This window comes from Gopherus evgoodei, chromosome 2 (assembly GCF_007399415.2).
Source record: "Gopherus evgoodei ecotype Sinaloan lineage chromosome 2, rGopEvg1_v1.p, whole genome shotgun sequence".
Taxonomy (NCBI): domain Eukaryota; kingdom Metazoa; phylum Chordata; order Testudines; family Testudinidae; genus Gopherus; species Gopherus evgoodei.
Genome location: NC_044323.1, coordinates 185,457,525 through 185,482,894, shown reverse-complemented (window position 1 = coordinate 185,482,894; position 25,370 = coordinate 185,457,525). Strand labels below are relative to the sequence as shown.

The following is a 25,370-nucleotide window of genomic DNA, read 5'->3' as shown; positions in this document are numbered from 1 at the left end:
TACGCCTCTCATGGAGTTGGAATTATTATGTTAGTGCAGTATTATGTTAGTGCAGTACGGCACTTAAATCGGTGAGACAAGGCTGTAGTGTGTACACTGACATAATTGGGTCAAAGCTGTCTTATGTGGACCTAACTGTGTAGACCAGGACGGAGTGCTGCCTGGTTGCTATGGTTCCTGTGACAGTGGTGATGGAGAAACAGGGTTAAGTAAACACTTTTGAAGGTTCCTATGAAGATAAAAGCCCTTTGCTTTGTTAGAGACCTTATCAGATGTGAAGAGACCACTCAGCATTGTATTTACCAGCCAGGTATTCACTTATAGGAAATGGCCAGGTAAATCTGTTAAATTTTATAACAAGCCAGGACCTTTGTAATCTAAGGGAATGTCTACATTGGCAAGTTTCTGCACCACAAGTTATACCAATTTTATTAAAATGCTGGAATTAAACTGCTATTGCGTGTCCACACCGTGCTTCTTGTGACGCTGGAGCACATCCACATTAGCAGCTCTTGCAACGGCAAAGACAGCAGTCCATTGTGTTAGCTATCCCACTGTGCAACTGGCCGCAGGGTGCTTTGGGAAGGGTTTGCAATGCTGCATGAGGCAGGCACAGCATCACATGATGCAGGTTTCCCAATCCATTGTTCCATGGGCATCCTACTACATTGACAGCTGCTTTTCAACTGAAGTGGACGGGGGGGGGGGAGAAGGAGTGTGTATGTGTATGGAGGAGGGAAGAGAGACAGGGTGTTTTGGGGGACAGAGTGTATCAGCATGCTGTCTTGTAAGTTCAGACAGTGGCAGGAAGCAAATAGTCCTGAGGCAGGGGGAGGGGGAAACCACGACATCAGCCCCTCCCTCTCTCCCTGGGCTCTCCTCACAGCAATCTCTCTCTTCTCTCACACTCAGACATCTGCCTCTGTGTTCAACAGCACGAGCATTTCACATTAATGGTTTGCTTTGTGTCCCGGAGCAGATCAGCACAGCACACAATGGCTGTCAGAAATGGTGCTTTGAAAGGGGAGGGGCGCATGTCTCTAGGGCAGCTGAGTTCAAAACAATGAGCAGAGCGGTCATTTGAGGCATTATGGGACAGCTCTGGAGGCCAATTACAGTGCAGAAAGCAATCAAGTGTCTACATGGGCAATTGAGTGCTGGAGCCTCTGTGCAAATAGCCTTATGACTCTCGTCTAGGTGTTTTGGTTTTTTTGCAGCGCTGCAACTGAGGAGTTTCTGCACACAAAGTGGCTTGGCAGTGTGTACCCATCTGCAGCTTGAGTGCAAAAGCTGCTTTACTGCACAGAAACTTGCCAGTGTAGACAAGTCCAAAGGGTCAGAGCGTCAGCCGCTGCCTGAGTCTGCCTCTGACCACATGGAAAAGAACAAGGTGGCACTGTTTGTCAGCACAGGGGATTCACTGGGGCTCGGGGGGATTTTGGGGAAGGCTCAGGATGGGGCAAGGCAGGGCTGACTGCTCTTCACATTACTATCTCTTGCAGAACCCTTAGATTTCCACCAGTTAGAAGTTAGAGTTTGGAAAAAATCTCCTCTGCATTGTAAGAAGGGGTCCCAGGCTGTCTTGGTGGCGGGGGAGAGGAGGTGAGAAAGGGGGGCAACAGAGCACCATGCATTGGCTGCTGGCAGTGTAGCTGTCTCTTGCTTCTGAATCCTGAGAAGCCACATAGCTGGGAGGCCCCGTCACACCACCCAAGCTCTGTGCCCTTTTACCTAAAGGGATTATTTACAGGATATATACCACAATGTAAACCTCCCATTTCTTTTGCTTGCTTCCTGGTAGTAGTATTTTAATCTTTGTTAATCAGGAGGCATGGGGCAGGCTCCACTGGGGGGCAAGTACATAGGTAAAAATGCTGACTCTCAGAAGTATGTTGGTTACTATGATATTCTTCTAAATCTTTGGCTCAAATTTGGATTTCTGTAATGCAACATGGACAATTTGGTTAAAACTCAAAATTGATACTTCTAGTTATTTAAGGAAAGGCTATCTCAGCGGGCCCTGTAATTCCATTAATTCAACTCAGATTCATTTCTAGAGATGAAAGGGCTTTCATGACCTAGATAAACTATGTTGTAAAATGAAATGTTGTATAACCAGCATTTTGTTGGTTTTGGTTGCTAGGTGTGGGTGCTTCTGAATTTTAAGTTAGCAAGGTGAGGAAGTGACTACCAAGAGAGTGAAATGAAAGCTTCTCCTTTTCTGGAAAATCTGCCACTAGTGCAGTCTTTGAGCCATTTCTAAGTAGGTACGTTCTCTTGAGTTATCACTTTTCTTTTCCTTTTTGCAGTTCTAAAACCATTTCACTTCAATTTACTCATCATCATTTAAGCAGGATAAGTCTGGTCATCAGTACTTCAAAAGGAGACCCACAGAGAAAAGCCAGTGAAGGTAGCACACTTCCCTCTGATTTAGCATTGAACCAGTGTTCCAGCACCATGGTTAGGGAGGCAGGAGATGCCATCTTTCAGGTGATTTGTGAAATCAAGGTCCCAACCACGTGGGGTCATTATCAATCCTGTAGCACTTTTTGCAAAAGTTAGGGTGTTAGTCCTGTTTTCCTGGCACAGTTCCAGTTTGGATTATTATATTTCACTTATGTTTTTCCTTGAAGTATTCTTCACTTTCTGTCCTGTGTTGTGAATTGGCTTGTAATATTGCTCTTAAACATCTGCCACAAGAGGTGGCAGCATTTCAGAGACATGTGGAATTAATATTATTTTATTGTTACTATTTTATTTTATTTTATTTGTAAAGCACTTTTCAAGATGAACGTTTCTATTATCAGTATAAAACACTGGTATTATCACAGTCTGGGCAACTAATATGCTTCACAGCTAATGTCTTAAGGTGTCTTGATTAGAAAACCCCTGAATTACTGAAGTTTTCTAAGTACTCCTGGCTATCTCAGAATTCCTTTGTATCTATATCATAGTAAGTAACTGGTATTATCCACTGAGAGAACTGGGTTGTGGCAGAACATCATTGCTCATAACTGAGCACTAGTTAAACATCTGTGCAGTATACCAAATAGTTGCAGTTCAGTATAAAAGTTGTTGAGAGCAAAATAGAGCCTTGGATCAATCAGCCGTTAAAGGTAAGCATACTGGCTTGCATGATTTCTAACCTGGAATTAAGTTATAGGTTAGATTTTTCAAGACTACTTTTAATTTAATTATTTTCCTTTCTAAATTTCCAATGACTTCAGATTTAATCTATTCCACAGCTATATCACATGTCCTACTAGTGATTATTCCTTTAATGGCTTCTTAAAGGTAATCCAGAAAGAACATCTGTTTCAACTTTAGAGTCTAAACCACAAAGATTACTGACCCTGTAAGTAGGAAATCAGCAGAATTTACTCATGAAAACAGCATCACAGGCCAATATTCTTGAAATATGTGCATGGAGATAAACTGTACAGCTCCTGTTAGTGCACCCAGCCCCATGTTAAAATTTCCTCTCCCAGTAGCAGGGGTAGATATGGTGATTTCCCTGCTTTGGGTGGATAGAGTTAAATCATCCGTGCCAGAGAGAATTCGTCCTTTGAGCTCATAAAAATGCTTCAGAAAAGAAAAATATTTTGCCTTTGGAATGGCCCAGATTCCAGGAAGTGTCAAGTATGTTTAAGAAATTCCTTTTGGGTATATCCCAACTCTCCACAGACACGTGCACATGCATCCAATTTCAAATATCACAATTTGGATGTTGTTTGATGCTATCAAAATACTCTGTTTAATTTTCAGCATCAAAGTATAAACATTTCCAGCAAAGTGCACTTAATTATATTTGTTTGCCAAGTGGCACCCTTGGTTATGTATATAAGAAGCCTTATGGAGAAAACAAATGATTACACTTCGAAAGCCCTTGCTTTTCCTCTGCAGACATACATATCTATGACTAATGGGGACATTTCTATGAGGGCCCCTTATTAAAATGTTAAGCAAACAATGCCTGGCGTTTCAGTTAAGAATGAACGCCTGCAACCTTTAGTCTTATTCACCTTCACTGATTCTTAATGCTTTCCTGAACACTGAAAACATCTGTTTGGTGGCCTCTGAGAAGTTACTTGCTAGATACAGTGCTGGTATCAACATCATAACTGGGACTAAATAGCTCCCTTGTAGGCAGGGACAACATTAACGTGTCTTGAAGCATGGATTACCTGCTTGTCCCGAGGATCAAGGCATACTAGCAGTTCTGCTGCTGACTGTGCTGTACCTGCTTAGTAAGTAAAACAGATTTGGAGCCTGATGTTCAGGTCTGGCTGAATACTGCTCAGCACAGGACCTTAGGGCAAGAAGTAAAAGTGACTTTCTGCCACCTTTGCATTCCTGTAATCTGGGGCCAGTTCAGAGCAGACTCCAGCCTGAATGTTAATTGCCACTGTTTAGCTGGGACTATTTTGGCAGTCAGAGATCACTGAAGTGCATATTCTATCCAGAGGTGCCTCTGTGTGCTGTCATTTTGAGTTTGGAGAGAATTATAGTCAATCTAGTCCATCCGCCTACATTTTGGCAAGTGTGAGGTCAGTTTTTGAGCAAGTATAAGGGGAAAAATAATAAAGGAAAAGCAAGGTATTTTGTGGTCAGACTTCTGGGCAATTTGCATATGCTAGGATTACTGCAGGATCAATGGAAAGAAACTTTTTTTTGAAGTGAGAGATGATTAACCCAATAGGACCTGGGTGAAGCAGTGGCCAGGAGTGTTTCCAGTGATTTATTATAAGGGTGAAGCTAGGGAATTACCAGTTCTAAATCTTCTGTGTCCTGACTCTAAATGTTCCAAGAACTTCCTAGCAAGGGAAAGTATTTTCCCTCTTCTCCTTTATAGGTTTTTCTGTGGTTTGAACGATCATTTTAAAGAGAGAGAACAACACACTATTTACTTCTCTGTGGAGCTGTCATATCCCTCTGTTGCTTTCCTCCTGTTGTAGGAATGTGATGAATCATTAACTATTCTGGTCATGGGGCCAATTTGTCCACTACTTAGGAAAAAAACGTGCAGGGAACAGGAAACTTTGGATTCTCTCTGGCATTGTTTCAACTTCATAATTCCATTGGATGAGCTGGGTTTGTTTCTTGGTGGGAAAGGCAGCAGGTTCCGTTTACTACATCTTCCAATGTCCCCGAGGTCTGCAGAGATCTTGGGTCACCTGTCTGAGGCCAGAGTCTCTGCACATTGTTGTCTTGGACCTTCATTTTGGCTTCTTGCCCACTGACTGCTGTCCCTAAAATCATCCTGCTGTGGGTGTTGAATGTAAGGGAAACAAATACAGGGTAGTGCAGAAGGGGTCAGCTTTATCTTACGGAGTGTCCTTGGGAATGATAAGAGGAACATGGCCCTCTTGTATCATATGCCCTCTCTGTTCTCAGACATGCCCATGTAGGAGCTCCAAAACCTGGAGTAGGATGCCTGGAAGTGATCACTTCTCTCCCATCTGCCAGACCAGCCACATCTGCCAGATCACTGTCTCCTCTTATTAAAAATAAAGTGTGAATGACTGGGTCCTTTAAAGGTGACCTCTTTTTGGTAATGATCACCTACCTACAGTATTGTATGTACAGGAGAATCGCATAATCAGTAGTAAAATGCTTGGATAATGTCATTCACAGAGTCCAGACAGTGGGCTGTTGGTCGTTCGGTTTGATTTGGTTAGTAAGTTTTTAGATGCAGTTTGGATTTAAGGGCCCTATGACAAACACAATTAATAAGTTATTGTTCATGGGGAAAAATAGAATGAATATAGGAAAAAACATGAAATTTAATTCCTTTCTTCACCATCTGTGCTATACACTGATGATTTTCTTGGTCTGTCAAAGAGAAAGTAGATAAGGAAGTGTTATTTACTCCTTCTCATAGTACAAGAATTAGGGGTCTCCAAATGAAATTAATAGGCAGCAGGTTTAAAACAAACAAAAGAAAGTATTTCTTTATACAATGCACAGTCAACCTGTGGAACTCCTTGCCAGAGGATGTTGAGAAGACCAAGATTATAACTGCGTTCAAAAAAGAACTAGATAAATTCATGGAGGATAGGTCCATCAATGGCTACTAACTTGGATGGGCAGAGATGGTGTCCTAGCCTCTCTTTGCAAGAAGCTGGGAATGGGCAACAGGAGATGGACCACTTGATTACCTGTTCTGTTCATTCCCTCTGGGGCACCTGACATTGGCCACTGCCAGAAGACAGGAGACTGAGCTAGATGGACCTTTAGTCTGACCTAGTATGGCTATTCTTATATCATCTACAGCTTCCCCAAACTTGAGGCTTAGCTTTGCAGCTACTGTTCTCTAGTTGAGGAGCTTTCAATAACAGTCCATCCAGTACCTTCCTTTATTAACTGCCTGGTTGGAGTTGCCCCAACTTCTCTTTCTTCAGTGGCAGGATGCCTTGCTGCTGCATTATATTGCTGCCTTCACCAGCTGACTGATGGATCAAGAGACAAGTTGAATAATAAAAACTGAGGGGGGTGGTGGTATCTTTCCAAGGCTGGCCTTGGCAGCATACTGTGTGCTCTGATGGCTCATTTATTGTATCTTATTCAGTAGAAATTGGCTTTGTAGAAAGCCAATGCATTTCTTTCGTGTTGTCAAGGCTGAAGAAGTTTGAAATGAAAAGAGCCGAAGGCAACATTGAATGGGCATGAGCAGTTAAAAGATGGGTTATGTAATATACAAATAGTTGTAGGTTGGAAAGGGAAGGGATCAGTTTTAAGATAAGTGAATAATTATTTTCCTAAGTCAACATTCAGAATCCCCCAATTCATTATTTCCGCTGTGCTGTTAGCAACACCAACAACAGAAATGGTATGAACCAAAAGGAGGGTGGTTTTATGCTCTTCTGCCAATGTGGCAGTTCCTACAGTCAGGGATTTTTGGGGTCAGGGAGAAAGAATGAACTTTCCTTCTTTGTGGTCCAGCACTGAGTGCACACAAATTGTAGCCTATAAAGTTACTTTACAGCATAGTCATGTTCTCAGTTTTGAAAATTAGGGGGAATGTTTGTTCTTCATAGCAACCTACTTAACTACTTCAAATATATATGGTAAGCAAAGGGTCCCAAAGGAATCTGCATAATAAACTGAAATATGCTTATTGTGTTATAACCCCACTCTCTCTCTTTCTTTATGTGTGTGATACACCCCCCCATATGATATGCATGTGATAATTTATTATGCATTGCTGACTGTTTCTCTTCCTCTTCTCCTGAGATGTAGAATTCTCCCCTTGCTCAGAATTAGTTTCCCTGATGCAGAGAATCGGCAAGATTCAGTTTGGCATGAACACCAATTTTTCTAGACAATAAAAAGCTGCAGCTTTAAACCACACTACATGGTTAGAAATGGGAACGCTATACCATTGGGAAAAGGATTCCTAGCTTTCTAATGGGGCCCAGCATTAGCATCAAGCCCTGGAAGATACTGTGAAAAAAGACTTTAAATCTGTGAAAATTTTAAGTTTAGAAAAGATTGTGGATAAATTTTTGGATTTTTTGAGCCTTGCACAGCTGAACTCATGGGTAGTGATTTGTAGAAGTGTTGAGCACCTGCCATTCCTGCTGGCAGTCAGTGGGAGCTGTGAGCATTCAGGATCTCTAAAAATCAGTCTCATGGTAACTAAGGCCCTGATCCTGCAGTGCGGATAAAACCTTTATACCACACCATGTTGTGCATACCCTTGTATGTACAGGAAAACCTCAGAGTTACGAACGCCAGAGTTATGAACTGACCAGTAAACCACATACCTTATTTGGAACTGGAAGTACACAATCAGGCAGAGGTGGGAGGGAGGCAAATATAGTACAGTACTGTGTTAAAAGTAAACTACTAAAAAAAAGGGGGGAGGAAGCAGCATTTTTCTTCTGCATCGTAAAGTTTCTAAGCTGAATTAAGTCAATGTTCAGTTGTAAACTTTTGAAAGAACCACCATAATGTTTTGTTCAGAGTTAGTTATGAACAACCTCCATTCCAGAGGCATTTGTGATTGTAAGGTTCTACTGTATTAAATATGCATATAGATTGCATGAGTGTTTTCTCTAATAAAATTGCAAACAAACAATGCTTAGTGTTGTGTTTTATCATGGTATAGTTAGAGGGGGTGAAAAACCATGTATATATTTAAGGCATCACATTACATATTGCCTAAGATGCAGAAGAAGAAAATGATACAAGTGTAATTTATGCACAGTGGTTTCTTTGTTGCTAGAAAACCTGTGAGGAACAGATTTTAGATAATCACATTAGCACTAAACAAAATGGAACAAAAATACAGCATATTCTTGCTGGAGTGGCTTTATCAGTTGGATAAGGATATGGAGGAAAGGATTTTGAATGCCTGCTTTTCAGTTTGGGTCATAGCAGGTGAGAAGAAGGAGATGACCAGGGTAGGGGTGAGCATGCCCTCAGTCAGTGAAGAGGCAGTCTCTTAGCATTGTAAAACCACATCCTCTGCTTCTGTGAAACAGTTAGAAAACAAGTGTTTGATCTAGAAAACCATGCCATTTGTACTGCTCTCTCATTCCCTTTAGAGTAGTGCTTAGTTGTTTACTTTCAAAATGACTTTCAGGGGTGCTGCTATTTCAATTTGTTCTTCTTTGATTCCCTCCCTCTAACCTTCCTTTTCAGATACTGTAAATTACTTCTAAATTGTTAGCTCTCTAAATTAGATTTCCTAAGTTAATGGCATGTTGTAACCATGGTGCTGCAGGCAACTGTTAGTTTAATTCAGGGCAAGAGGGTTAAGTGAAAATTACAATTCCAAGACTATCACTCTCCATGTAAATTAGATCTATGGCATTGGAGCTTCTTATAAAGAAATTGTCTTTAAGCATTGAAAGTAGAACGAAAGTTAGGGCTAGAGTTTGCTTTTACTTTTATCCCAGTGTAAGGAGCAGCATGGGGCTGTACTGCCCCAAAAGCAGCACAGGGAGGGAATTGTGACTCTGAAGGTCTAAGGCACAACCAAGATCTTGGATTGAATAGTCAGTGAAATAGTGAATGGGCTTTGCTGGTGAATTTTCCATGACTGATGCTCCCACAAAATGGGGTGTTGTTTTTCTTTTAAACAGATACACGGGTCAAAGTCCATGGCCTCTCCCTCTCTGTCCGTCATGGGTAGGTGGGGTGGGCTTTGAGGAGCCTGCATAGTGGTTCAGCATTCCAGCCTGCCATGCAGCTTAGCTCCATCAAAGCTTACCTATGTACAGCCCCAAAAGAGAGGGGTTGGGACAGGCTTTGAGCCCAAGTACATTACAAGTAGGCAATCCATGTGGTCCCACATACATGGGGCACAACCGGAGCTTTTGGGCTGTAGCAGTGGCTATACTGCCACTTCGCAGACCTGCAGAGCAGATGTCCTCCTCCACTTCCAAATCCCATTGAACCCCCGCACTATGCTAAGCCTGACTATGTGAGATTGGTGTTCCAAGAGTGCTCTAAATGTAAACAGTGTTAAGACATAATGTAACAGCAGCCTGTGCTCAACAATTTGTACAGTAGTTCCTGGGTTTTATAGGACCAGTAAAGTCATCTTGCTGTACACTGCAAATGTCTTTCTCTGAGATGCTCTTTACATCTGCTTTTAATGCTTGATACAGACGGAAGGAGTAATTCCCTTATTCAGACAGGCTTAAAGTATTGTCATGGTGGGAGAAGGCTCCTCTATTTATTTCTGAGTTGTAATCATATGATGCCTTTTATTGTTTAAGTGCTGACTATATTACTAGGTTGTACAAGATACAAGCAGAGACTGGCCCTGCCCCAAAGAGCTTGTAGTCTACAATCCTACATGTTCTGAACTTTAGACCTGCAGCAATATCCGTTTTCTAAATACTGAAATAAATAGTTTTTTTCTTAAAAAGCAGCAAAGAATCCTGTGGCACCTTATAGACTAACAGACAAGTTTTTTCTTACTAATTGAACCAACAAATATTTACAGAAATCATTCATCGTAACAAGACCATGCTGAATATGAATGTGATCTGCCATGCCAAAGACCTTAATGGTATGTCTGTACTGCAGTGTAAACCTAGGCTTCAAACTGAGGTTCAGGCCTAACCTCCCTTCTGTATACACACAAACAGTGCTAGGCCTGGGCTTGGACCAGGGTTCTGGGACCACCAGGGGGTGGAGGGTCTGAGCCTGAGTCAAACCAGGAATTTGCAACATAGATGCAGCCTTATTGGACCCAGTGTCTGGAAATCTGTCAAAAGTATTTCACAACCACACAGGCCAATTTTCTTTGTTCTCTGGACAGTCAAGTTTTCCCACGCTGTACCACAAAGAAAGGGCTAGAGTGCCCACATTTTGGGAGATTCTAGGAAGGCTGGGATATGGGTGGTTGGAGTCGGGCACACATAATGAGATGTAGATATTGGAGCCTGAGATTGGGTCCCAGGGTTCAGCAATTCCTAACCTAAAGTTACAATTGAGTGTAGATGCTCAAGCCCTAAGTTAACAAACCCAGGGTCTGCTAACTTGAGTTCTACTAACCCTGGGCTTATTTTTTCGATGTAGACATACCCTAAGAGATCAGAGCCCTGAACTGTTTATTTAATATGTGACTTTCATGTGAAAAATAAGTCAGACCCAGCAGCGTTTAGGCAGCCTTAGTTCAAAAGTATCAGAGGGCTAGCCGTGTTAGTCTGGATCTGTAAATGCAAAAAAAAATCTTTTGGCACCTTATAGACTAACAGACGTTTTGGAGCATGAGCTTTTGTGGGTGAATACCCACTTCGTCAGAAAATACCCACAAAAGCTCATGCTCCAAAACGTCTGTTAGTCTATAAGGTGCCACAGGTTCTTTGCTGCTTTTAGTTCAAAGGATTTCCCAATGAGAGATGCTGACTTGGTCTAGATTCACAGCTTAGTATGTTGCCAAAGAGCTTGAGGTGACTATTCAAGAAAAGGTCTGCAGCAAAATAAAGTAAATCTAATCTTATCTGTCTAGGTTCCCATATCCTGTCCATTATTGGGGTATCTGAGCACCGTACACATTTATTAGAAAGAACAAAAGAGCTTCATTTGTTTTAACTCTGTGTGTTTTGTGGGGCAATTGAGGGGAAGGGCAGTGGAAGAAGCACGTTTTGTGTTTTGCTTGGAATGCATGGAGGCTTGTGGCTATTCTGAGCTCTTCTGGGAGTAAATTCCGCTTGTGGGCTCTCTCTCCTGCACACACAAGCCTCACTTTTGAGGTTGGCAGTTCCCATTACCATACCTAATTTCTGTTTTATTTAGCAGAACTCCTTATTATGGGCCTCATTGTTTCCAGCCTCTGCTGCTTGGGCATGCTCTGGGAGGAGAGGCCTCAAGGAGGTTGGTGCATTATGGGGTGTGGTGGGCAGAACCAAGATTCTACCCTCTTTCACCCCTACCCATCTGTATGGAAGGATAAAAAACAGCCATGCAGGGGCTGCTGTTACTCCTGGATGGGACTGTTAAATGACCCACACTTTGGCCCATAGGTTTTGATCCTTTTGTCCTTAGTCAAGCAAAGCTCCCATTTCAAAGGGACTTTACTGGAAGCTTTGCCCATGAAACAAGGTCAACAACCCCTTTATTCTTTTTCCTCCTGGATCTACCCTAATTTCTGGTCATACGTGAGAAATTCTATATAGCTTTTTCCAGAATCACAAAAGGAAGCTGTTATGATCTTCAGCAATGAAGTCTATGGCCAGCTAACATTCCAAATTTCTTTTTTGTTGTTGTTTTTGTTTTAGGTCAATTTTGTAGCCTGTCAGCTGTTTGCCTTGTTGGCTGCTTTTTGGTTTCGCATTTATTTGAGTCCCAGCAATGTCAGTTCTGTTGTTCGTCATGCATTTGCCACTCTCTTTGGAATATACTTTGCTGTTTTCTGTTTTGGATGGTGAGTATTTAACTTTCAGATAAACAAATTATGCCAGCAGTTATGTTTTATTTCATGTCAGTTTTCCTAGATTGTTTGTGTTCAGTCCTGAGACAACTTGTGTGTTGCAGTCCTGCAAAACAACGACCACCTAACCGCCACAAAGACCAGAACAAACTGAAATGACTTGTAGATGTTTATTTGCAGTGTTGCAGTGTTGGTCCAACGACATTAGCGAGACAAGGTGGGTGAGGTAATATCTTCTATTGGTCCAACTTCTGTTGATGAGAGAGACAAGCTGAAGAAAAGCTCTATGTAGCTCTAGAGTTTGTCTCTCTCACCAATGGATGTTGGTCCAATACAAAAAAATATTCCCTCCCCTACCTTGTGTCTCTGTAGATGTATGTTGTATTTTTCTATGGCAAGTTTACTGCAGTCATCAAAGAGACACTATCACCCAAGAAGACATAAAAATATATCTCCATTAGAGGAGATGCATCCATTGTTGAGTATTCAGTTTGATTATTTTAAAAAAAGAACATTTTAGACCCAAACTGGTTGACAGGGATTCTTACTTGAAGCACTGTTCTAGTCACTCTGTAAAAACTGCATTGTGGGGTGGTTCCATGTTTCCTGGCTCTATTTCAAATTTAGTTAGCTTACATAGCGGAAAAGGGATTTTTTTCCATCAGCCCTGCAGTCTTACTCTGAGACTATCTAAATGTTTATCTTTTTGTTTTCAAGGTACTCAATCCATATTTTTGTATTGGTGATGATGAGCTATGGCATCATGAACATTGCAAGTATTCCCAACATCCACAGGTAAGTTTACATGGGGGCAAGAATTCAATTACCCTGTTACATCCAGAGGCTGGCAGCAACAGAGAAGTTCATTATGGTATCTTATCTTTCTGTTCTCACCACCTCCACTCAGTTGCAGCAGTTTTATGGATTTAATTACAGTATCCACTGTATCACATCTGCCTACCAAAGAGAGGGAAGGCGGTTTGTACTTAGCTTAGCCTCCTGCAGCTTCAGCAATTTACATGGAGACCTCTTGTCTTTAAGTTGTATTTGGAGATTATGTCAAGCCACACACTCTTCAGTGTTGTGTCGTGGAGAATGGGTTTTAAAAAACCCTATTTTTAATTTTTCCCTCTTGCTGTTTGGCCTTTATGCATTTCCCATTTACCCTTGAGTTAGATAGTCAGAATAAGATCACAGGCAGTTCAAAATCTGTGGTTTGTGAAACAAGTCAGTATTTTGATACAGTAACTCCTCACTTAAAGTCATCCTGGTTAACGCTGTTTCGTTGTTATGTTGCTGATCAGTTAGGGAACATGCTCGTTTAAAGTTGTGCAATGCTCCCTTCTAACGTCGTTTGGCAGCCACCTGCTTTGTCCACTGCTTGCAGGAAGAGTAGTCTGTTGCAGCTAGCTGGTGGGGACTTGGAGCCAGGGTGGACCAGCAGCTCCCCATCAGCTCCCCCTATCAGCTCCCCGCTCCCCTAAGTTCCCTGTGCAGCACCTGACCAGCAGGCTATCAATTGCTGGCAGTTCAGCTGTCCCTCCCATCACTGCCATGTATTGCTCCTGCCCTCTGCTTAGGAGCTACTCCCCGAACTCCTGCTTGCTGTGCGGGGGGTAGAGGAGGAAGAAGGGGGCTGTGAGGGTGTCCCCCCCTGCTCCCCACTTACCCCATCTTCCTTAGAGCAGCGGGGACACACAACAGGGCTCAGGACAGAGGGAGCTTGCTGGCAGCAGTTGCAGTCTCAGCAGGCTGATCTAATTAACAGGGCAGTGTACTTAAGAGTAGGGTCAGCGTACTTAAAGGGGAAATGTGCCTCTCTCTCTCTCTCTCTCACACACACGCATAGTTTGTGTGTCTGTGTGCGATGCTTCTCCCCTCCCTCCATTCCTGCTGCCTTTTAGAGTGTGAAAGTTAACCCTTGAGGGCTCAGTCATTTGCTAGTTCATCATTTAGCAGTAAGGCGTTCCCTGGGAAATATCCCACCCTCTGACTCCTCCACCTCAGCCAAGCTTCATAATCATCATCACTGTGTATCAGTATTAAATTGTTTATTTAAAACTTATACAGTATGTGTGTGTGTATATATTTAATATAGTCTTTTGTCTGGAACCTAACCCCCTCATTTACATTAATTCTTATGGGGAAGTTGGATTTGCTTAACATTGTTTTGCATAAAGTCGCATTTTTCAGGAACATAACTACAACGTTAAGTGAGGAGTTACTGTACTGAACACAGAGCTTCACAGAACTCCAAATACAGGAAATACCATTGACTTGGTGACAAGAGAGCATTAACCCGTCACCAGCCCAAAAGTAAAAGTTATAGACTGTCAGATTTTAGTTAGTCCTTATGCTAAGGTCAAAAAGAAAGGTACTGAAACTACCATAGCCAGGTGTATGTTTAGTGTCTCACTGAACCTTATTGGGCAGATGGTACCTTGATCAGAATTGGCAAACTCTGTTGAAACCATAGCTGATTCTTGTACAAAGATAGGAAGCATCAATAGAAGAGATTTACAGGGCAGTAGAGTAGTTCTCTTTGCAATATTTTGCAAAACATAATCACAGATAATGTATTGTCTCAGAGTTCTTCAAGCAATAGTTCTTTGTTAGTGTTCAGCATGCAGAGCATTTCTTTCTCTGCATGTGGAATTGCTTTTCACTTGCTGTTATTTTGAGCTCTTAGTTGAAGATATGGAGTAGTAATGTTACCTGAAAGATTGGTTTCTGTAAGTAATCTAGAGGAACATGCCAGCTGGCAGCCTGAGAGTTATTCCACTTTTTTGTTTTGGGTTGACTTGAGCATTGCGTAGACCATTGAATTAATGCTCCCATTAGGTCTAGTTTTGGTTTGTAACATATATCCTCTTGCCCTACTCTCTTTGTGCAAGTTTTTTAACTCATCTTTATTGGCTTAAACATACGCTCGTGTTCACTGCAGTTGTACCTGAAGACAGAATCCCTATGTTTGCTTATTGTTTTCTAGGGGCTCTCTGAGGGTATACGATAGTTATGTGTGCATCAATCATGTCCCCTTCTGTCTTGTCAGTTCTTCAGACAATCTCTGTCCAATGAGTCTAATGTCCAGTCTCGTACATTTTTAAAAGTAGGATTTATTTATAAATCTCTTACAGTGGCAGGCAATACAATTAAATAAGTGATGTCCAAAGTACGAATTGTTGCTAGAGTAGATGACTTGCAACTGTATGCAGTGGCTCTTCTGTGAAGTATCCTGCATGTAACATGCAATACCAGGCAGAATGGGAAAACATGCAAAGGAGAAGGCATCCAGCCTAGGATCCAGGATTGTTCCAAACAGACGGGGGCAGGCAGCAGAGAGCACTGGTAGCACTGAAGCAAGATTTTCATGGAGAGGGTATGAGGGAGTGGCATAATTAGAGGCCACTTTTGACAATTTGATCCTAAATGAGTTTCCCAAGGTGGCCACATAGCACAGTCAGACTTAGAACCCCGAAATCCTGATGTAGTTGATAACTAGCACTATGCTGCCTGTGTGAGAAGACACCAGAGAGAAAAGGTGCTAAAATATGCTTTGTTGTTGCCTGTGTCTTGGGGGAAGAAGGGAGCAATCTATTGTTCTGGATCAGTGGACCAAGTTGTAGAAACCATATCTACAGCTAGAAATCCAGTATTTATTCATGCCTGCATAGGAGAATGAGAAGAAATGGGCATACATTCAAGTTAAGGGATTTTCCTCTCACTCTTACTGTTTAGCCAATTATTCATGACGGAAAAAATAACATATGTTGCAGCAAGATGAAGCCAGTTTACATAATGTTATTGGCTATTAGAGTGCAATAGTGAGTCATACTTTGAACTGCATTGATTTGAAATTGTGATGGAACATGCTGAAAATCTTAGCAGGGCTGGGAAAGTTGGAACAGGGCCATTCCTCACTCTTAGCAATAGCTTTGTGGCTCAAACATAACATGTTCTAATTAATTGAGGCAACATGAGAAGTAACTTAAATGATAAATGTTATGGACTAAAACGGGGCTTGAAACCTGTAGCCAGCAGCTGCTGGCTTAAAGACTGAGCCTATTCATCGTGTTTAATACACTATGTCCCAAAGCCATGCCCTGTTCCTTCAGCAGCGTACGAGAATATTCATAATAAGAATATAAAAAAGTGTATTTTCTCAGGGGAGAGATTTCTCATGCAGTGAGGTAAAAAGGAGAGTAAGGAAAATAAAAAAAGTATGAATGCATGAATGAATCTAATCTGCACCCTTCCTATTCGCCATTAGTCCAGTCTCTGCATAAGCTGTTCTGTCTTTCTCTACTGGTTTGAGCCAGGAGGGCTGTAGTAGGTCAAACCCATGGGTTTGTTTTTTAAAATCACTATTCAAAACAGATAAATAAGGTCCTGCTGCCCGGCTCCTCCTAAAGCCTCTTCCACATAAGGTTTCTTTCCCTGTTCATACAACAGATGTGTCCAGCTAAGTGTTACACCTACGTGGTGTGGAGAATCGCCTTCCAGGACCTTCATCCTAACACTGGGTCTCCTACAGGAGCCTTCCTGCTACCTGCAGGTCCCTCTCCCTAACCAAGCTACTTGCTGACCTTTTATCTGAGAACCAGATCACCCTGCAGGCTGTCACCTGATCCCTCACCTGAAACCCATCACCTGGGTTGTAAGTAATTAGTCACTGGTGGGCCTAAACACACCTCCCTTAAAGGGACAAGGGCCTGGCTCTGCCCCCTCCTGGCTGGCCAATTCTTTTGCCATTTCATCTTCTGTTCTGTTCCTCATTCTGGTTTGTCCTGACTTGGGCCTAGTGGCCACAGCCTCACACTCGCCAGTCTGCCTGCCTGGTCTTCTGCTGGCCAATTTGTGCCACTTCTGTTTGGGTGTGAAGACCTTGATTTCCCAATCATTAGGTTCCTGCCTGCCCCCTACTGCTAGGGCTCTATGGTCCTGGACTCCAGTTGGCTGCTTTTGTTGATATGATGTTGGACCCTGATGACCTCAGTTCTAGATGGGCTCGTAGGATCACCTGCTGTTCTCTTCTCAGTTTGGTGTTTCAGCCTTCTGGTGCACTGCTGCTCCCTTCTGGTCTGTGAATCTTGGTTCTGTCGGTCTCCTTCCTGCTCTTCTCTGTCTCCAGGCTCTCATTGGCAACCTACATCAGCCGGCATCCTCTTTCCTGTTCTGTTATGGATGGGGATGATGAGGAGAGGGAGAGGAAGTAACAGGGTTTGAGGATCACCCCTTCTTGTGCTGCACAGAGGATCTGCAGCACTGCAGTCCTTAACCAGCGATACTCAGACTATGGCACATGAGCAACATTCCTATGTGGCCCATGAGCTGCACATGAGCTCTTTAATGTGTCTCCTGCATGTCTTTGCAGCACATGATATCATAACAATGTGATTTAATTATTAACCAATCAGGATGCTTTTACTATGTTATTAACCAATTATGTTATGAACTTGCACTAATTTATTAACTTATTTGCTGTGAGAATTATATATATGGCAGACCTCTGTGATTCGGGAGCCAAATTAGTGATCAACAGTACCCAAAAGAGCCACAATAGTGTGAAATATTTCCCCTCTCATACTGTTTTACTATAGTACTGTTCACATTTAATGAAACAATGAATTCACGCTACTGTGACTCTTTTGGGTATTGCTGATCGCTAATTTGGCTCCTGAATCCCTGAGGTCTGAGTATCACTGCCTTAAACTATTAGAATGTCAGAATACAGGATGCCAATAGCCATCCTGCCTAACCTAATTTTACACTCACACAGGACACAAACCAGAGAGTGGATTTTTCAAACCCTAGTTAAAGAATACTTCCTGTGTGAAAAACTTTGCATAACGGCCGATTTGAGCATGTAAAGCCAAAAGAAATTGTCTTCCAAATGTTACTGAAAACAATGTACAGCAATTGTGTACTCTTAAAGCATAATTATATTCTTTCCCTTCTGTTTTCTACACACTTGCAATATGAGAGTCTCAAGTATTTCTGGTGTGTGTGTATGTACACAGAACAGAAAGGAGAATGGATAATTTCAGCAGTATGTTAAATGTTATCTGGCTTCAGACACTTCAATTCTAGGACATAATTTTCCAAAGTGACTAGTAATTTTGAGTGTCTCAATTTTCATATATACAATTACTCTCATTTTTTGTTTTGCCTTATATGTGGTAAATGTAAAGTCTTGACTCTGCTTTCGTTGGTAACTCTTCTGTTTGTTTGTATGTTCTGTTTAGGTACTCCTTTGTGGTAGCCATGGGATACCTCACATTGTGTCACATTAGCCGAATATACATATTTAATTATGGAATTCTCACTACAGATTTCTCTGGGTGAGTATCCAGCTCGTAATCTATGTCTGTTGATAAATTGTATAGTTAATTGCTTGATCACACTTTGGTTCATTATGAAATATATTCAAGAGGCAAATTAACTAATATCACTCAGGTTTATTGATATGAGTCAATAATAATATAGAACAGGAAAAAAAACATTCAATATGATACCAGTTTCTGGGAAGCCACCTCATGTAGCGTTGTTAAATTCACTTTACACAGAAGGTGTGTCTCCCAAATTTACACTCCTAGAGCCATCTTTTTATCCTCTACCTGTTGACAAGTAAAAGGTACTGTGTACATCATCTGAAACTAGATTTAACCAGTCCGGTTTCTACCTTGTTTTTTCAGTAAAATGATGTAACCCTTATCTCATTGCTCTGAAAGCCTGCACTCCAGGTATCAAGGGGCATGAAGAAACCTCTTAGGTTTATGCCAGGGTAGAACATTCATATGTCTTGTCCTTTTCCTTTGGGACATTTCCGTATTAGCTGTGAGAATAACTCCCTACCTGTTAATATGGAAAAATACTCATATGGCCTGACCCAGACCGTTTTCCTATCTCCTTAAGCCAATGCTTACTTCAGCTAATGCGTGGTCTTATGGGATACCTGACATGGGTGGACAGAACTGTAGGGATAGTATAATACATTCAGTTAACATAACTTCCCAATACTTATATTAACACTAAGCCTACCATATATGTATTGGCAACATTATAATTTATTATTAAATTATTTTAGCACTGTAATTTAGTACAATTAAAAGAATGCCACAAAGGGCGGTCCTGCAATCTTGTTTACTTAATCTTTCAAGAAATACTTGTTCTAAGTAAATACTGCCTGATGTTAGACTGACTCAATATTTCCGTTAGCCAGCGAGGTATACCTGTGTGTGTTCTTGCACAACAGAACTAGGCTGACCAGATAGCAAGTGTGAGAAATCAGGACAGGGGGTGGGGAGTAATAGGAGCCTATATAAGAAAAAGCCCCAAATATTGGGACTGTCCCTATAAAATCGGGACATCTGGTCACCCTAAACAGCACCTTGCCAGAGGTGGGGAGGGTCTGCTTATCTGCTTCTCCACCTTGAGTGGGGATGGGAAAGCAAGTTCCAAAGTTACTCTTTGGTGGTGGAGTGGGTCCTAGGTTATCTTCCTATCTGCCAATCCCTCAGTGTCCAAGGAAGCAGCAAGCCAGATTGGCCCAAGCTGCGTCTTCCTTAAGTTTGTCTGGTTGGGTGGGATAGACTGTTGCTCTCTTTATTCCTTTCTTGATAGTGCAGTATGGTGTTAAATATATTAAAAAGTGTATTTAATTTGTAAGAGGGGGTCGCACTCAGAGGCTTGCTATATGAAAGGGGACACCAGTACAAAAGTTTGAGAGCCACTGTTTTATTATAAGTCCTTTTCTGGATGCTTTGCTTTGGCATTTATAAGCTGTTCTTAGGATTATTTAGGTTTTTTTAACTCTTTTTTACCCCAGTTACATATTTTTTTTCCTTCTTCTTTATGCTAAGAGGATTATGCTGGTGAGTTGATTTTTGGTGTTTTTTTAATACTTTATAAGAATGGCACTACTAATAATAATACATCATCCTCTTTTATAGCATAGGTAGACTGCCAGTGTAGTAATATTATAGTTTTTACCAGAAATGGATTAGTTTAAAAAGAAAAAAATCAAAAGAATATGATCGCTCAGGAGGCTAGTAATGGGCATGGGTCCCAATCCAGTAAACTACTCAAACATGTGCTTAACTTTGTGCTCGTGAACAGTATGAATGAAGTCAGTGTGACTACTCATGCATTACATTATGCACAAGCTTAAATCCTTTTGCTGGACTGGAGTCATGGTGCCTCTCACTTTTTGGTTACAGCTTTAAGTTCAACCAGTTTGTTATGAGCAAAAATATTTGAAGAATATTCATTGAAGGCCTGTGGATGACAGAAATGGCTTATGTGAAATTCTAGGGGCCTACGCATTATCCCTAGTAGAAAAATTCACAGCACAAAAATCACCGTAAAATTGGCACTACTTACCACCCTTATTAACAGTCTTATATGAGAGGCAAATGCTTGAATTGGCTTGGAGACTGACCCATCTTTTCACCCTGAAAGGTGGTGTTTTCATGTGTAAATCGGAGCCTTTTGGCTGACAGATACGCAATCTTGCACTTTTTACTGCATGTGCCATATTTCTGCTGTAGATAAATGGAAGACTTCATTCTCCAGGGCTTTTGGGCTGAAACATTTCATCAGCACTAACTTTACTCCAAAGGAAAAAATGGCAACATTTCTAGCAAACCACCCTAAAAATGAACATAATTAAATGTAAAATCTCTAAACGGGCTTTATAAAGCAATTTTTTAGCAGTGAGCATCACTGATGGCAATGATTTATCTTCTAATGCTTAATGCTTTGCTGGGTTTTCTTTCTTCCTGCAGGTTTTATTTCAGTCCCCAAAGTTAGCAACAATGGTAGAATAGCCAATTTGTAAAAAGAAAATATATTTGACAATGGAAACTGATCTAGATGTATTCTTTTACTGTTACACCATTGCAGAACAAAGTACAGAAGTATTGATCACTCCAAAGAGTTAGATGGAAACATTTTTTTTCCTTGAAAATATTTTAAGGAAATTCTTTTTTGGCATTGTAAGTGATGGGACAGCAGCTCTGGGGACTGAAGTCCTCTGTGTATCCACAGACCACAGTCAACATGGGTAGTAGCAGTGCAAGACATGGCTCTGCCAATAAGCCTCTATTCTGTAGCACTCTCTTCATTCATTCCATGCTCATTCATTGCTTGACTACTCTGTTTAGCATTTGTCCACTTGAAACCGGATACCACAAACTGATTATACATAAGCTGATAAAGAACCGTGGGTGGTAACTACCAACCAGCTTAAATTCAAACCAGTGAATCAGAGTTGAAAAGCTCGATATCTCATTACTATCCCACGCACTTCCCTCAGAAAGAAACATTTTTCTGAATGAAAACTTTCAGCTGTAAAGAATAGTTATCTAATAGATGCCACCAACTGAACATATTGTTTAGAATTGGGAATGGGTGAAGTAAGTTGTTCTGATTTTAAGTTAGGAAGTGACTTGAATTTCTGCCTAAACACGAAACAAACTGAAAATTGATTTGAGGTGTGTAAAATTCAGTTTTATATCTTCTTTGTGCTGTCGCACTTCCTGATTTCTGTTGAAAACAGAAGTAACAAAATATAGCAAGAGATGCTGATATGGAGTTTCTAGTACAATAGTAAAAATCATAGACAAACTGGACAATCTCATGAGAGCTCTTGATCATGTGAGGTCTGGTTTCCAGACCAAGGAAATAAATTCACAAAAAGTATCAAAAATATTAGAAATAAATCATAGCATTGGGAAATTAGGTTTCTGTTTCTCTGGTCTGGTTTTAGCAATAGTGTTGATATGTTTTATTTTCTATGATATTCACAAATTAGGCATTGTGGGATAATATCCTTTAATTTTCAGCTGCAAAGCATGAGGAGCTCTTTTTAGTCATGGTTAAACAGAGTTCAGATGATCTGGGTTTTGGGAATAAATGGCTGTATTTCAAATGTCTTCCTTTAGGTTTCTTCTGTAAATGTAAGTAACATCTGTAGGTTTTATTCTCATAGAATATTGTGATTTTCTTTTAAAGTCTACCTGCTTCTTCACCTCTTTTCAATAAACCGTGTCAACATTTTATCAACATTTTGAACAAAATAATAGCTTCTGATCTTCGCTTTTGGGTATACAGTAGATTTTATTAATGTCTATTTTTGTGCACACCTCTGCAGCCTTCACAAACTGAGTCAAATTTTTATTATTTATGTAAGAAACATTTGACCTTGCATGACATGGGCACCATGTTTGACCTACTAATTTACTCAACATTTTTGTGCCATTTATAATTAGATGTTACCTGAAAGTTAAAAAAAAAAATTAGTAATTTATTCCTTCAGTATTGCCAAGCCTAAGTGTTCAAAAATCCTGAGTCTGACTTAGTAATTATGGGATTTTAAAAATAAGCTTTGGGTTCTTTTTATTTTGGCTCTATTTTTGAGCTTGGAGGATGCATGTTTTCAAACCTTTCTCTACAATCAGTAGGGCTAGGAACTTATTTAAAAAAACAAACAAACAACAAAAGCTGAGGTTCTCCTATAACCACATGATTCAGGGAGCTGGGGTTTTAAAAACATCCTAATATCATCAAATAACATCAAATATCCTAAGACCTGCAATAAAATCCTGAGAGTTGGCAATGCTTTTTTTTAATACATTAAATATCCAAATCAGACTTCTAACCTGGTAACTACTCACATACAGTGGAGGCTGGCAGATATTAATCACAGTGTTCTGGCATTTACCTGCAAAGCTGATCTTCAAGGACACCTTGAAAGAGCTCTGTATATGTCAAGGGGCAGCGATTGCTGATCTCTGCTGTACTGTCTGTTTTATTACTAGGCTTGAAATCTCAGTGTATCAGCATCAACATTTCAGCTTTAAAACAGGAACTATTTTAGGTGGGAGGAAGGTATGAAGAGTCTGTCCAGGTGCTATAGTGGACCCATATAGAACAGTAGTTGCATAATGTGCTGCTGTGTGCCAAGTTAGGCATCTCATTAGGACTTCTCATTCTGTAAACTGAATGGCAATCTATGTAGTACCCATCACCAGGATGTGTGAGCACCATATGGATTCAAAGGTTGGATGCCAGAAGGGTTTAGCATATGATATAGGTGAAGCACTTGGATTTCAGGGCACAAAGTGAAACGGCAAAGTTTTCAGTTACTCTGTCCTGTAAATTTCCTAAGCTGACATCAAGATGAAGTCGGTGGCCTGGTAGAAGGGACAGGGGGACGGCGGACCTGTTCATCCTACTTTTACAGCTGGAGGTGAGATTACAGTACCAGGCACTACAGAAGTATGAACATGTGCTTTCACATGTGTGCATGGGAAAGGCTGATATCCCATAAGAGCCCACAATGACTTATTTGTTTCTTGGCTGTGACACGATATAGGCAGATTTCTGCTTAGGGGATGTTGCAAGACAGTTTTCCACTTTCCTAAGGATAGGGGAATAGAATAGACTAGACAATTTGAGTCTGCTTGAATATTGGAGACTTTAGCTGAGCTGTTATTCTATGCCACTGTTTTCCCTCTCTAGTACCCTTAATTCCCTCTCTTGCTGTCATTGTATATTAAGCATCTTGAACCCAGGAGGAAAATAAAGACTCCTATTCGTTTTTCAAAACAGGCTTTGTATGATTCGTTGTATTTTTCTGCATCAGGGGTGTCATTTCTATCAATCTTTATGTCTTATTTAGAGTTCAAATTTGGGATGGAAGGGAGAGAACGTTGGTTTTTTCAGATTAAATTGTATGCAAGACTTGAGAATTTTACTTGGTTGCTAGATATTACGATGAGTACTCTATAAATACCTACTACAGATAGAAAGAATCTTTCTTTTTTCTCTGTGTTCATGTATCATAGCAGTGTTCTAATACAGGCTGGTTTTGTGCATGACCTTCAGTCCATCTGAATTGTTTGCATTTCAGTGCTCACTGGCTTACAGCAGGGAGCCCAAGTTTCAAATGCAGGTGCCTATATGCAGGCAATTAAAGGGATATCCGTTTGGCTTTGATTCTCTGGTTTAAAGTTACTTACTTAAACGTTAGCATAAAATAAATCATTTTTATCATTAGCAAGAATCATGCCTGACAAAAGTTTGCTTTTAAAAGGAAAAATTGTTGCTGAACCAATGTGACATGGTGGAATAATAGGCATGACTGGAATATTGGTATAGAAGGGTACAGCTTGCTCAGGAGGGACAGGCAGGGAAAAAAGGGAGGATGTGTTGCCTTTTATATTAAAAATGTACACACTTGAACTGAGGTTGAGATGGAAATAGGAGACAGACTTGTTGAAAGTCTCTGGGTAAGGATAAGAGGGGTAAAAAACAAGGATGATGTCATGGTAGGGGTCTACTACAGACCACCTAACCAGGAAGAAGAGGTGGATGAGGATTTTTTTAAACAACTAACAAAATCATCCAAAGCACAGGACTTGGTGGAACTACCCAGGGGATCTGCTGGGAAAATAACTCAGCAGGGCACAGATTATCCAAGAAGTTCTTGGAATGTTTTGGAATGTATGATTAAATACATTCTAGAATACTCAAGGAGCTGACTGAGGAGATATCTGAGCCATTAGCGATTTATCTTTGAAAAGTCATGGAAGACTGGAGAGATTCCAGAAGACTGGAAAAGGGCAAATATAGTGCCAATCTATAAAAAGGGAAATAAGGACAACCCAGGGAATTACAGACCACTCAGTTTAACTTCTGTATCTGGAAAGATAATGGAGCAAATAACTAAGCAATCAGTTTGCAAACATCTAGAAGTTAATAAGGTGATAAGTAACAGTCAGCATGGATTTGTCAAGAACAAATCATGTCAAACCAACCTGATAGCTTTCTTTGACAGGGTAACCAGACTTGTGGATGGGGGAAGTGGTAGATGTGGTATATCTTGACTTTAGTAAGGCTTTTGATACTGTCTTGCATAACCTTCTCATAAACAAACTAGGGAAATGCAACCTAGATGGGGCTATTATAACGTGGGTTCAAAACTGGTTGAAAAACCGTTCCCAGCAGCAGTGCAAGTAGGCCGGTATGCAAGTAGGCTGGGAGTTCTGCTCCTTTCCCCACTGGAAGGGGCAGTAGCGGGGAAAGAAGCAGAATGCTGGTGGCTGTACCACCCCTTCCCCAGCCCTGTCTCTGGCGCAGCAGGAGGAAGACTGAGCCCCCTTCACCCCCCGCCCCACGTAACATGGGATGGATGTACAAAGGGGATGGGGAGAGCATGAGGGCCCTGGGCTGGGGGCAGGGCAGTGAGGAGTCACATGAAGGGTCACATGGGAAGGTCACATGCCTGCCTTAGCTGGTGGGCTCCCCCCTGTATCAATAAGACATGGATTTTACTTGCACCACTGGTTCCCAGAGAGCAATCAATGGTTCACAGTCATGCTGAAAGGGCATAACAAGTGGGGTACCACCGTGATCAGTTCTAGGTCTGGTTCTGTTCAATATATTCATCAAAATGATTTAGATAATGGCATGGAGA

General features: G+C 41.1%; 1 protein-coding gene across 1 annotated transcript in view; it reads left to right on the top strand.

Moving 5' to 3' along the window:
- Positions 1 to 25,370, top strand: part of MBOAT1 (membrane bound O-acyltransferase domain containing 1) — an 82,956-nt gene that overhangs the window by 25,530 nt on the left and 32,056 nt on the right. Inside the window, exons 2-4 of the mRNA XM_030552522.1 lie at positions 11,739 to 11,884; positions 12,608 to 12,685; positions 18,136 to 18,231. Coding sequence (XP_030408382.1) covers positions 11,739 to 11,884; positions 12,608 to 12,685; positions 18,136 to 18,231 — 320 coding nt within the window. The remainder of the gene's footprint in view (positions 1 to 11,738; positions 11,885 to 12,607; positions 12,686 to 18,135; positions 18,232 to 25,370) is intronic.